Source organism: Eleutherodactylus coqui, chromosome 10 (assembly GCF_035609145.1).
Source record: "Eleutherodactylus coqui strain aEleCoq1 chromosome 10, aEleCoq1.hap1, whole genome shotgun sequence".
NCBI classification, from domain to species: Eukaryota; Metazoa; Chordata; class Amphibia; order Anura; family Eleutherodactylidae; genus Eleutherodactylus; species Eleutherodactylus coqui.
In genome coordinates this window covers 23,443,447-23,457,655 of record NC_089846.1, presented here as the reverse complement: position 1 = coordinate 23,457,655, position 14,209 = coordinate 23,443,447, and the positions used below count along the sequence as shown (strand labels likewise).

Genomic DNA, 14,209 nt, shown 5'->3' with positions numbered 1-14,209 from the left:
ATAGTCGAGGAGGGTACGCTCTGCACCTTCCTACAACTGCGGATAGCCCATGGCCTACCCGAAAATTCCTACTTCAGGTACTACCAGCTGCGGCATGTGGCCAGGGCTCAGTTTGGGGGCACATCTATCCCACTATCCATGACACGACTAGAGGGCCTTGCACAGATGTGTAATCTTGTCAAACCGATGTCGAGCTTCTATGCCCACATAGCACGGCACCTGGCCCCGCTGGGCGAGAGGGCCGTCCAGAGATGGGAGCGGGATATCCCTGATCTGACCTCGGGAGAGGAGGATGATGATATACTGAGAGGCTCTGGCCCCCCCTGGTAAGCGCTAGAGACAAACTCATCCAAGTTAAGTTCCTGCACCGCATATATTATACTCCTTCCAAACTGTGTGCCATGGGCCTGCTCCCTTCTGCAACATGCCCGCGATGTCTGGCTGCGGATGGGACAGTCATGCACGTGTTTTGGGAATGTGCAATCCTGCAGGGCTACTGGAGAGACGTGCTTGTCTTTATGGAAACACACTTAGGAGCCCCGAGGATCATGCATCCTGGAACGTGCCTCTTCGGGCTTGTTGGTGATCTACCGGTGACCGCAGCAACACGCATATTGTACAAGCTGCTACTTTTCTATGCTAAAAAACTAATTTTGCTTAACTGGAAACACCCTGGGAGGCCGACCAGAAATGCATGGATCTGGGTGGTCAACTCCGAAATCCCAATGTACAAATTGACATACATGGCCAGGGAATGTCCAGAAAAATTTGACAAGATCTGGGGTGATTGGGTGGGGTGCCCTGCGACAGCATTGGGAGAGCTTGACTAGATGGTAGGGGGGAGGTGATGGTTGAGGAGGGACACAATGAAGGACATCCGCTCAACCTGTAGTCTGAGTTAAGACCCTATCCTTTAGAGTTTTCTCTCTGCTATTACAAATTTAGAGAAGGAGTCGTGCCAGGGGGGGGGGGGGGGGGTGTTCTTTTTGTTACTTTTTCTTTCCCTTTTCATTTTCCTTTTCCCATCCGAGTACAGCTAATTCGCTCCAAGGTTAAATCTGTTGTTTCGTAATAATGGATAAAGTTAAAAAATAAAAAAAAAGGTCTAGCCAGACATTATGTGTCAAAAAGAAACGTGTGTATACAAAGGTAACGAGTATCTCTGTCTTGGCTTCCATGCAATGTGACATTTTGCTGAATCTGACACCTGTGGTGTCAGCTGACTATGTATGTATGTTTGTTAACTACTCTCTGGCTAAATAAAGTTCCTTTAAAAAAAAAAAAAAAAGAAGAGGTTACAGCACGGAGGCAAATGCTTGGCCCTCTTCTCAAGCCTGTGAAATCACGTTTATCGGTCACATGACCTGAGTGGCTCAATTGCACGCAATACCCGTCACAGCTGCTATATAACGCTTAGCATAAACTGAAGTGGAGTGGCGAATTCCACCAAATGAACTATCAATGACCTATTCTCAAGATACGTCATCAATGGTGTAGTCCCAAAAAAAAACCTTTTAAAGGGGTTGATCACTTAACTTTTACAGATTGGTTGGAACCCATACAAATATATGACTGCCCATTAGTGTCGGATGTCTTGCTACAAGAAGCTCTGCCCCTTGCTAGTAGTGTCTTCTGCACTGTGTTCCCATTGTTAACATGACTACAGCTGTCCATCAGTGGCCCCCATTGGATAACACTGTACATGAGAGACTAGTCCATGCAGTGTTATTCAATGGAGGCTGACCCCTTAAAGCAATTCTTTACTGTATCAATGATCGGCACAATACTCGTCTACGAATCCCAAAACAGCCACAGTGTTGATAAAGTTGGTCACCTGCAGACATTTTGGCAAATCTAATATACCTTGACAGCCTTGGTGCTGGAGCCATGTTTGTGCCAGCTGGAGCGCTAGGGAAGCATTGATTCTTTGATGATCTCCAGCTAAACCAAGATGAAGCGAGATGCCATTCTCTTCAAACTCTGCCAAGTCTGGGCACATATACAGGGGGCACTGCGTAAACAAAGCACTGGTGAGTAAAAAGCCCAAAACTGCAGGGCCCGGGCGGGAAGGGAGGCACAGAGTGGGTGTAAACTTACCCCAATTTCTTGCGCTCTGTTTCTTAGCACCTCCAGGGGGCTTGCAGGTTGGGGTACGGTGAATGCTGGAACACCTGGCTGAGAGAAACCAGTCAGTCTTATGTACATCCACTACCTTATGTGAATTCAGAGGGGCACTAACTTTTCAGACAACTTCTGCTCATCTATCATCTTGTGTTAGTGTCATTATGTCTGATATATACTTATATTAAAACGCTTGCTTTACCACTGCAAACAATGTTTGAGATGACTGCCACTAGGGGTCTCCCTTCCAGATTCTCTACAATCCATTCTAAAGCTACTATAGTAATAAGGAATCAGGGACGTTTCCATAGCAACAGAGGCCATCTACATAAATGGCTCCTATGCACTCACAGGCTGCAGGCTGACAGATCTGCAGACATGATAATGATTTCCAGTCTCCACCTCTCCTGCTGTTATGTGGCTATGTATCTGTGCACACAGAGTGGGTTTGTCTGGAATGTCTCTAAATGCCTGATTGTCCTGGGAAAGCAGGGAGGAGTGGGCATTCAGAAACTGCCTACCTGCTGATTGGACCACAGACTGTGCAATGCAGCATGGGAAGTGAAGGCAAGGAAGTCAGGACAGTGAACTAGTGACAGAATACTAGGCTTACTACACACCCCCTGCATGAAAGTTAGTTGCAAACAGCAGAGCAACAGAAAAATGGGGAGTATCACATGAAAATCAAAACACAGACATGAAACAGGGTGCAAACAGCAGCAAATCAGGGTAAGGAGATGTTGGGGTATTTTAGAACACTTGCTGAAAACTCAGGTACACTTTAAGCATATGAATAAGCAAGACCATGGATCTCTGGCCCACCAGGGCCATAATGAGGCATCATTTACTCCTAAGATTATGGATCAGGTGATAACTTTCGAAAGCCAACAATGTATAATGTGTGGGGTCAGACTCTCAGCCTTTTCACTGCAGTACATGACATAATACTATTCATAAGTGTGCATTTAGACACAACGTGAATCACTCAAAAAAAATCACTCAAACCCGTCTTTTGAGCAATTCTCGTTGCATCTAAATGCAGACATCGTGCAGTTTTCATGCACGAGTCCTTCCTCGCTTACTTCAAGTTTTTTTTAATTGAGCTACCAGCTGTTATCACAGCCAACTGCACTGATAAGATTATCTGTGCCTGTGTCCTGCTGTGAATTTACAGCAGGGCATGGGCTGTAAGCATGCAGAACAATACAGCTGTTTGCTTATGCAAAACAGCTGTATTGTTCTATTAGCAGCTGCGGCTGTGTCCGTTCTGCTTGCATATTCTATAGTAGCTAATTAGCTACTAAAAAATATGCAAAGATGATCACTGAAAACTGTCAGACTATCATTTGAGCGACTATTGAGCGATCATCTGTCAGTGTAAATTGGGTCATATACTGCAGCTCAGATCCACAAGTGAGCCTGAGACAGAGCTGCAGTAGCAGCCATAGATATACTGACAGGTGAACAAGGCACAATGCATCCTTTCTGCCAATCAATGGGGGCACGCAGATTACTCACTGATCGCCTCTAACTGACCAACTGGAAGCCTACATGCTAGATGGAAAATAAAAAAAAGAAGCCCTGCTGCAATAATGATTACTTTTTCAAGCATTAGTCTTCCTATGTGCAGCATATACAACCACTTTATGTAAAAGCTTTAAAAAGGAGTTGTACCAAGATCAAGGCTCCCATGTCCCCCGTCCTCACCGCAGAGTTACTCCATTCCCCACAGTACGGAGGAGACTGAATGCAGCATTGGTTGTGCACCAGAGCTCCATTCACTCCCAATGGGACTGAGCGGCACCCGCTCGGGTATTTTTGTCAGCCCCATGGAAATGAATGGAGTGCAGATGCTTGGCCAGAGCTCTCTTCATACAGACATTACTGCTGGTGAAGAAAGGGACTTCCGCAGTGACAGGCAGAGTGGGACATAGGAGTTCCATTCTACAGATGGCTGAGGGTCTCAGCAGTAAGACCCCCACCCATCCGCAAGTTGTTCCCTATCCTATGGATGGGGACGACTTGCAATCTTGGTACAACCCCTTTAATAGCGCTTTTACAGACAGGGAGATTAAAATACGGAAACTGGATAACGCAAGTGAACGTCATTCTCCAAACCTTGAATATGCCGGCTTTCTGCCAGGCAATCTTCTCTATGGTGTCCCCCAGGATGGCAGTGTGGTCAATACCCAGGGACGAAATCCCACAGACAATCGGCTTCCTGCAGGAATTAGAAGGTGCGTTTATATATGGAGAACCGCATTACAATTTGTAGTATGCATTAAAAGGGAGAAGATTAGCTACTAAAAAAACGGACGAGCCAACTGAATTAACATTCACGCCAGTTTCACACGGGCGACAAAATCATGCGAGATTTGTGCATTGCGAGACGCACTAATATGAACCCCATTCATTTGAATGGGGTCATACGCATGAGTGATGTTTTCCTGCATGGCACCGCAATGCAGGAAACACATCGCAGCATGTTCTATGTTCCTGCGATATCGTCCATTGCTTTCAATGAGGCCGGCAGGGCAGAGGACAGCAGCGGCGGGGGATCCCTTCAGCCGCTACGGCGCTTTGCTGGCATGTAGCAACTCCTTATCATGGAGCAGCTGTGTGAGAGGCTCCATTTAAAACAATGGGAGCCTCTGACAGTCTTTGGCGCTGCGCTAAATGCTGAAAACCGTCTGTGTGAGGCAGGCCTAAGGCAGTCTCACACGAGTGGAATTCGTGTATATACTACGCTGGGCCAATATCCCATAGGCGGCCATGTTGTCACTCACACAAATTGCGTATATTACGTGTGCAAGAAAAGTCGCAGCATCTTCTATATTGGTGCGGATTATGGCGCATACACACCAAGATGGCACATGTGGATGGGCAGCCCGTACGCAACATTGTGTATTGGCTGCGTGCTGCACGCGTATATTTCGCAGCTCACCGAGCCCGGCCTTAATATACCTAATTTGAGTTATTTTATTGAACTAATTCTGCTGTGGAGGAAATTAGGAACGTCCTTATTAACGCGATTTGATCGACTTGGGTTCTTTTAATCACTCCCAGCTTATCACACTGCAAGCCATGCCTAGGAAGTACATCTGTTACTGGCACCGCATGTGTTATATCTTTATCTCTGTGCCCTTGGGGCCCCCTGTGTTCTGTTATTGCGACAGACTGTTGCCACCTTATGTGCCAAAAGCTCCAATAACTACCTTTGAAACAAAGTTTCAGTTTGTTCAGTTGTAAAGTACTATTGGCTTAGCCTCTGGATAGGCCATTAACCCCTTTAGTGGCACGCCCGAAAAATCTCCTTCCTCCAAAATTTGAAAATTTGCCAAAATTGTTAGAATGTATTCTTTCATTACAAAAAACAGTTGCAATGCGATTGTCGTATTCCTTAATAAATACTTGTGAGATTAAATTGCATTGTTGAGTCATTTTAAAAACCTGCATTAACTGAAGGGGTTGATAGTAGATAGTCAGGGTTCTGCCATCCGGCTTCCTCGTTGGGCCGCTGTGCTCATGCACGGAACCAATTTCTGCAGGAAACGGACAGTTGTCCCCATTGCAGTGGCTAGTCCACTCATTTTAATGGGAACTTTGCCTGTAATATCAAGCCTGGCCACTGCATTTAGAACGGAGCTGTCCACTTCCTCCAGGAATCAGCTCTATGAACAAGCACAGCCGCCTGGCTATAGGTCATCAATACTTAACAGTTGAACAACACCTTTAACATGGAGAAACTTTTTTTTTTAAATTTTTTAAAGGCATTTTACCACTTTCGAATTTTGACCATGAGGTGGCACTATACCATAACGGCAATATGTTATTCCATCAGGTTCTATAAAGATTTTATGCAGGTATAGCAAATAGATCAGCACACGGGAGACCTACCTGATGATATTTGTACAGTCATAAGCTCCACCAATCCCAACTTCTAGCAAAGCCAGGTCCACCTGCATCAAAAAGGAGCTGGTAAGAGCTAGCATTATATACACGGGGCAGGAGGACACAGGCCTCATGGGATACAAACCTTTTCCTGCAGAAACACATGGAAGGCCATTATTGTCAGGAAGCGGAAGTAAGCCGGCATGGAGCACAGGTCATCGCTCTGAGGAAAGAAGAAGTCGAAGAGTTCAGACGGGGACAAGTAGTTTACAAGTTACAGAACTTCATCCAGGGTCGCTCTCACTGATACACAAAGTACCGTCAGGAGGGGAAGCTGTGGAAGCGCCGATCAGAGGAGATATGCGGCTTATTTACTTAGTTCTGCAAGCATGAAGCATTACGGCTGCACATGACCAGTAATTAGAGTCATACAGAGAAGGATCTCCGGATCGTACACAGCCCGAGACTTCAAGATTCCTTACTAAATCTGACCGTGACCAAACCCTTCGGTCTCGGTTCACACGGGGACACTGCAGGCAGCCGTCCGCCTGTTTTTGCGTAATGCTGCACTCTTTTCTATTTCTAAGAAATCGATAATTAAAGGGAGTTCTGCAATTAATGATATTTCTTCCCTAATACACGGGATAGAAGATAAATGTCTGATCACTGGGGGTCCGATTGGTGGGACCCCCAGCGATCCTTAGGTCTCTACCACTGCTCCATTCACTTCTATGGGCCGGAAGGAGATTGACGCACTCAATCTTCCTCCGTTCCTTGGAAATGAATGGAGCAGTTGTCATCTTCTGCCATTATCCCCCTTACGAAAATAGGCGGGTCTCCTGCTGATGCAGAAGGGAGTCCAAAATGCAAAAAGAAAGAAAATAAAGAAAAGACGTAGCTGCTGTCTCACAAACAGGCGAGCTGCTGTTGCAGGGGAGACGTCAGGCTGGCTTTGGTTTCCCCCTGCGTCATCAGCTGGGTGCCAGGAGCCGCACTCATGGTAATGTAAATGCTCTCCGCTCAGCGAATCCCATAGGAGGTGAAGCGCCGAGCAAGAGGCGGACAAGAGGCCCGTGAGCTGGCAGCAAACCTTTGTTTGAATGCTCTGCGCCAACGACCTTGGCAGGGACGCCAGTGCTTGTGCAGTCGTTTAAAAGACTGTCGGCCCGTGTAAAAGGGCCTAAAGCACACCACACTTTGTGAACGGAACCAAATGCATAGCCCTTTCATTCTAGGCATCGACTGACTGTCCCAACAATCAGACCGTACAGATATGCCATCAAGGTCTGCAGTGCAGAAACCATCGCAGCACGAATGCCATCAGACATTAGTCTCTTCCCGTAAAACAATCTATGAAACGAGATCAGGTTCAGACAGGCTAAAAGCTACGCAGTGTAAAACTGCAGCTGTCTGGTCCTCCCACTAGAGGAGCAGGAGAGGACAACCAAATATTAGGTTAATGGGATCTTTTCTTGAACATTCCCAATAACCTACCACCGTGCGAGTCCCAATACTGCTGTATAGTGCTCAGCCTAGTACCGAGATATACAGTAGCGTAGTCAGAAAGACCGATCCAACACCCTCTCTCAACATCCTACACTAAAGCCAAAACAGCATGCTTGACTTGGAAGACATGGATGCGCTACATGATGGTATCATTGTGCCCAGGCCAGGAACATGGATTTCAATTTTGTGTTGTGGCCCCTGTAAGAGAGAGTAAAACCATATTGTAAAGTTGAGGAGTAGCAGGTGAGAAGCAGAAGTCAGCTTTCCGAGTCTCTAAGTCGGTGAGACCGCTGCTAGGACTGAAATAACGAAAGTGTCCTCCTTTTGTGGTTCATCCCAGAGATGCTCAATGCAGATCAGTACCTGAATCTTCTGCAGCCGGCTTCTGGATCGGCCCCTATCGTAGCAGAAGGACACTTTCCTTACATCAGTCCTAGCAGCGGTCCCACCGGACGTAGAGAAGGCATTGGAATTCTGCTTCTCACCTGCTACTCTTCAACTTTACAATTGGGTTTTATTCCCTTATTCCTTACAACGGCCACAATACAAAATTGAAATCCATGTATCCGGCGCCCCGTGCCTCATACCAACAGGCCCATGTACAATACCATTGTGTAGCACATCTATGCTTTCTATTCAAGTACACCATTGCTATTACAATATAGGACACCAGTAGTGCCATATAGTGCCGATCCGGCTTTATGACTGCACCCTTTCTAAATGCTCTCAGCCACATATAAGTAAAGTGATAGGCAGCGCCACTTGCTGTGTGCAGGACATGTTTTTGGAAGCACAGCTAATTATACCATATGCAAAAATGAAGCCGCTGTATATCTTCCCCATCAGTGACTAACCTTAGTTTCCTCCAAGCGGTTGTACACTTGCCAGAAGTATTTGCTAAACAGCTCCTTGCTAATTGGCATCCCGTTGATTCGGATCCGCTCTCTCACCTGCACCAAGTGTGGAGAGCTGGAAGAGAGAAGAAGTTTACAAACTGGGCCGGTCAAACCGTCATCACACTCCGGAGATCATCCTCGGCACACAACTTTTATGGCGGTCTAACAGGTTATATGAGATTAGAAGGACGGAAGCCGCTTCTCATTTCCAGAAATGTAATACCCAGAATGCACTCTGCTGTTATAAGAGATAAAGAGGCTTTAAACTGGAGTCAATAACTGCAGCAGCAACAGACGCTCCAGGGCAAACCTCACAGTGCATTATGCCTGGTGCTGGGTGGAGGGGCGTCATGCTCGGCCCCTTCGGGCCCTGTACTACACGTAACATAGCATCAACTTTGTGGAGTGTTCCTTTAATAAGCACAGATACCTGTAGAATCCAGTCTTCAGGCCGCAGTTTCTAAGAATTTGCTCAGCGAAGGCACAAGTGGACCCCTTAAAAAGATCAAAGTGTAAAGACTTAAATGAATACAAGTAGTATATATACATATATACACAGCGATCATCTAAAAATATATATATTATACAGACACACGCCTGACTCATCATGTGTCGTCCAGAGTTCTGTATAAATGTACTCAGCCAGTGGCCCTGTGCTTCTATTTGGACAGTAGGGGGCACACCATCTCATACAAAAGCTTTACTACCTTGTTCCCTACGCCTAGTTCAGCACTACAGGGGTAAAAGGGTTTTCCAGGACTTGTAAAACAACCCAAGACCAGGGAACGAAAAAAAAAATTAATATATATATATTCCGTACCACCCGTTAATGGCCCCACTGTTCCAGCAAAGTCGCTCCGGTCCCAGAAGCTCCTGCCGCAGTCATGCGTCGTTCATCTTTCACGTAATCGCTGCAGCCGCTCACTTACTTCAGCGGCGATGCTGCCATGTACAGCAGGTGACCACCGAGGCCAGCGATTGCATGCAGAGGTCATGTGAATGATGAGTGACATGACCGATGCGGCTGCACTGGAGCGATGGGACATTTAACAGGCGACTACTTGGTCATTTCTCTGTTCTTGGTATTTTAGAAGTCCCAAAACAACCATTTAAAGAGCCTTTCAAATTGCCCAATTATTGGGCAAAAACTGTGTAAAAGACAATTCGTTCTGTCTTTTTGGGTGGTCAGCTGCACATTTGCCGTGTGAAGATGTGCAGCTGATCAGCGATGGCTGTAGGAGGGCGAACGTTTGTGGTAACGATCATTCGTCCCCACCCAGATCATCCGTGTGAACGAGCGCGGATAGACAAGCTCATTCACACGGCGGATGATCTGAAGATGAAAGACGACCTTAAAATATCTGTTGTGCGCAATTTACCATTACAGAGCCAGGAAGGCTGGGCGGCCATCGCTGTAAGGGGCAGCAGCATTTGATGGCATCCAGCTTCCCTAGAAACAGACACTTAAGAAATGGCAGGAAGGAACGTGTAACAGCAGGAAACAAAGAGGATCCCAAAACACGACCCCCCTGAATCCGGCGCCTTCCCCCATCACTCACCTTCCCCTTTGTTCCAGTAACGTGGATGATGTTCAGCTGATCCAAGTCCTCCACCTGCAGACACAGAGACCCATAAGACACATCAGTGCTGGCAGTCAGTAATGGCACAAAGTTCTACGAAGCGGCTGCATACAACAACCAGCGGACGCTACATTACAGGCGTTTGCAAAGTTTACAAAAAGTTGTCTAGGGGTGAGCAGTTTTTACTAAAAATGGCTCCAAATGTGTTAAAACAAAAGCGTCCGTACTCATCCGTTCATCCCCCAGCCATCGGCACCCGCAGCCCCCCGGCCATCGGCACCCGCAGCCCCCCGGCCATCGGCACCCGCAGCCCCCCGGCCATCGGCACCCGCAGCCCCCCGGCCATCGGCACCCGCAGCCCCCCCGGCCATCGGCTCCCGCAGCCCCCCCGGCCATCGGCACCCACAACCCCCCGGCCATCGGCTCCCGGAGTCCTTTCGTCTTTCTCTATGAACGGCTACCATCGTACCGCTCCAGCAGCCATGTGCCGCTCCCCTAGCATCACAGCTAGAAAGAGCGGTACATGAGCACTGTGGCCTCGGAATGGCTGCAGCGGTCAGGTGAGACCAGAGGGATTATGGGATCTGCAGCGCCGATCGGCAGGAGAACAACCTGGCGAGTACGACTTCATATCCTATAAATGAGCCGAAGCCCCTCCGGTCTATGAAGCTGGAGCGAGGCCGACGCGTGGACCCTTACCTGCATACCGCTCCTCTCCAGGAAGCCCTTCATGGCCGCCAGCTGCTCCTGAGGGTCGTTGCGCTGCCTCTTCACCTGGGCCAGGTAGCTGGCATTTGTCTGCAGGGTGTTAAGAGTTCTTATGGCATCCTGAAAGCAGAAAGAGCAATTTAATATTGGCTCCTTTAAGAACTATACAGCAGAAAACTACGCCCCCTACTGGTCACTGGGAACAAGTGAGACGAACCTACCAGTCATCATTAATCCAGCTTGGGTCGCCATTTTCCAAGCAGCTGTGTGCATAGGATGTATAGTGGAAAGTTCTGGAACTACCGTGGAACTTCCATAACTTCCCACTATGCATCTCCTATACACACATACGACTCCAGCTGCTAGGAAAGTGGCGGAAAAATTTGCACAGGCGTCATCCTGCTTACACAGCTGCAGCCGCTACGATGCAAGCCGTGACCGACCAATGACACTTATTAGGGCGTCCATCAAGGTTACAGTCGTTATGACAGAGCATACTGTCGGAGGGGTGATCATTAGTCTGGCAGCTGCTCCCCCATACACGCCAATGGTTGTGGGTGAAGGGAGAAGGCTGCTCATCTCTCAGGGAAGAATAGGATCAGGCCTTACAATTCAACGCCCCAACGTCATCCATCAAGGGAGCGCTGAGCCTCCTCCATACAGGTTAGAGGGGGCCGACGGGGACTGGCGAGTCCGGACAAGTAGACTAACACGTATCGGCGCTTTAGGACGCGTTCGCACATAGCGGAATTGGGGCAAAACGTCCACAGTGGAAAATCCGCGCCATTTCTACTCAAAATCTGCACCATCGGTGTGGTTTTTTGGGCAAATTCACAGCGGATTTCAACCTTTCGGTGCGGTTTTTGACAAGGAAATGATGCGGATTTGCGTACGATTATCCCCTATCCGCAGGATGGGGGTCCCACCGCTGGATGGTATCCTGTATCCTCCTCGCTGCAGGGTATTTCGCTGCAAATACCGCCCATAGCACTCTATGGAAAAGTGATTATTCATGCACACGAGTGTAAACGAATCGCGGTTTCCGCTCGTGGACGACAAATTGCAGCATGCTCCATTTTTGCGCGGATGGCTTCCATTAGTCAATAGACGTTGTCTGATCCGCAGCCCTTCCGCTAGCGATGACGCGGGAAAAGCAGGAGTTTTAAAAAATAAAATTCTCTATTGCGCGTCCGACGGCGAGCCGTGCGAACCATCCGTGATACAGATGAAGCGAAAAAAAAGCAGGTACACGCGGACGCCACAGCGGCCGGGGCCCGATTCTGCTACGGGCTCCCACATGCAGAATCAGACCTGCCCGTGTGCATGCGGCCTTAGTGGGACTGTGGAGATAGCCGAGCGGCAAGCCTTCAGGCATTTCCTTCAGCCCCACTGAAATGAATGGCGCACCGACCGCCCATGGACTGCGCTCCTCTCACACGGACGCCACTGTGGAAGGAGAAGCGATCCCGCAGTGAAGTCGCCGCATGCTATGAGGGTGGATTATAGGACGGCGCGTCCTACAGTGAGCCGGAGGTGAATGAGCACCTGCGCCCCTCCCCCGAGATCACTCATAGAGAACCCGCCGTACCGGAGTTAAACTTTAAGTGGGGGGCGGTAGGGGTCATTTACTAAATATACAGCGGGGGGCAGTGGTGGGGGGGGGGGGGGCTCATCTACCTAAATATACAGCGGGGGCGAGGGTGTCATTTACTAAATATACAGCGGGGGCGAGGGGGGGGGGGGGAGGTCATCATCTACTAAATTTCCACGCGACAATTCTGCAGCATCTCCTCCCTTTGAGGACGAACCGCAAGGCTACCTGCGTGATATTGAGCCGGATCTCGCGCTCCTGCAATTTAACTGCAAATGTGAGCTTTTCAGGCAAAAACAAGAAGCATCAGATCCGTGAAATTCCGAGCTTTACGTGGAAGCCGCGTCCAATCTACGGTAAAACCCGTCTCTAAAAATGTCGCATTGCTGTCAGTGTGAAATCCTCGCTGTAGTCTCCACGGCGCCAAACGTAAAGTCGCATTTTGGGGAAAAAGAAGTGTGTCATTTATTGGAAGCGAAACCTCAATAACCGCACAAATAATGCCTCCCGCCCCTTTAACAGCCGCTTCCATCGCCAACTACACAAGCGACCCAATGGCAGCCGCTCGGCGGTGGCGACTTTATACAGATGTACGACCACCGAAACATCAAAGCCAGAAGGCAGCCGCACTGCAGTCGGACAGCGGTCACACCAACGCAAGATGCAACTTTGGCGCAGTCACATGACTTGACATCTCTGCCGTAGATCTCTATGGGGAGCAGCAATAGAGACCTCAGCAGACCCACTGCAACAAACTGCAGAGAAGCTGCCACCGGCGGTCATGCTGGGGCTCGTAGTCCGCCAGGAGGTGTCATGTGCGGCTGATGTAACCCCGATACCTGATACTCCATCCTCACAGCAGGGGCCGCCTGAGCGCTGAGTCCGCGGGACTGACGGTGGGCGGCAGGATATGGCCGCAGCCGCACCACCGCGTGTAGTGCCCGGTACCATGGAGCCATGCTGGGGGCGCCAGACACGCCCCCTGAACCCACGGTAACCTCTGGAACGGCACGCGTGCGCCGCCATGTTGCGTGTGGCAGCAGGATGCGTGCGGGTGACGTCACCAGACCCCGCCCCCTGCTTTTGGCGCGCAGTCCTCGCTCTGTCACGCGCTCCGCAGTGTGGCGGCTGAGAAAGATGGCGCCGTGTCTCTGTAATGCCTCCATGTAGAGGACACTGCTAGTGATGTAGTGTGCGAGGCTGAGGAGAGACGTGTCTGGGGTTCATTAGACAAATTAGGGCGTAAACACACTGGCGCATGCGAAGATACAGCCTCCTGCGAAGTAATATCACGCGAGACTACCGCTAGTCAAAACAACAACATGGAATGACCTCGTTTCGTCACGTTTTGCGGACAGGATTTTCACGGCCATCACATTTATCCGTTAGGGCTCCTTCACGCTGCCGATCGCGGTATTGCCGTGAGAATATTACGGCAAAAATCACAACTTTTTTACCGTGATTTTTGTCCGTCGGCACAGCTTTTTCTCACAAAAACATGGCTGCCACTTATGATTTACTTATGTGGTTTTTTTTTCCACGTGATTTTATCGCAGTTTTTTAGTGCGAAAGTTAATGGGACTTTATGTTAAAAACACAACGCACACAAATCACAGATTTGTGTTTTTGCGATGTGATAAAACGGCGGTTACCGAGGAAAACGGGAGATTTAAAAAAAAAAGTGCAAAAAGATAGGACGTGCCGCCATTTTGTTTTTATTGCAACATTAATGATTTTCAATGGTTTCCTTCACATTGGCGATGTATTCACTCACGCGGTTTCGTAACTCTGCGTTTTCACTCACTCTTGCATCTGGCAATTGTACCGCCAGCGCGAAGGCGCCCTTAACCCCTTCATTACCATGTCATGCCTCACAGGGCAGTCAACAATACAATAAAAACTCCCGGAAGATTTCA

The 14,209-nt window shown here is 48.7% G+C and overlaps 1 protein-coding gene across 4 annotated transcripts in view; it reads right to left on the bottom strand.

Annotated features, from left to right (window-relative positions):
* Positions 1-14,209, bottom strand: part of FPGS (folylpolyglutamate synthase) — a 41,294-nt gene that overhangs the window by 13,152 nt on the left and 13,933 nt on the right. For 2 of the 4 annotated variants that reach the window (XM_066580577.1, XM_066580578.1), the window contains exons 2-10: positions 10,694-10,822; positions 9,974-10,027; positions 8,845-8,909; positions 8,373-8,487; positions 6,158-6,235; positions 6,019-6,080; positions 4,240-4,342; positions 2,098-2,175; positions 1,864-2,011 (exon numbers count right to left, since the gene is read on the bottom strand). In XM_066580577.1, coding sequence (XP_066436674.1) covers positions 1,864-2,011; positions 2,098-2,175; positions 4,240-4,342; positions 6,019-6,080; positions 6,158-6,235; positions 8,373-8,487; positions 8,845-8,909; positions 9,974-10,027; positions 10,694-10,822 — 832 coding nt within the window. Of the gene's footprint in view, positions 1-1,863; positions 2,012-2,097; positions 2,176-4,239; positions 4,343-6,018; positions 6,081-6,157; positions 6,236-8,372; positions 8,488-8,844; positions 8,910-9,973; positions 10,028-10,693; positions 10,823-11,628; positions 11,790-13,132; positions 13,290-14,209 lie in introns of those variants that run through there. The other 2 variants (XM_066580575.1, XM_066580576.1) reach the window with 2 other exon arrangements.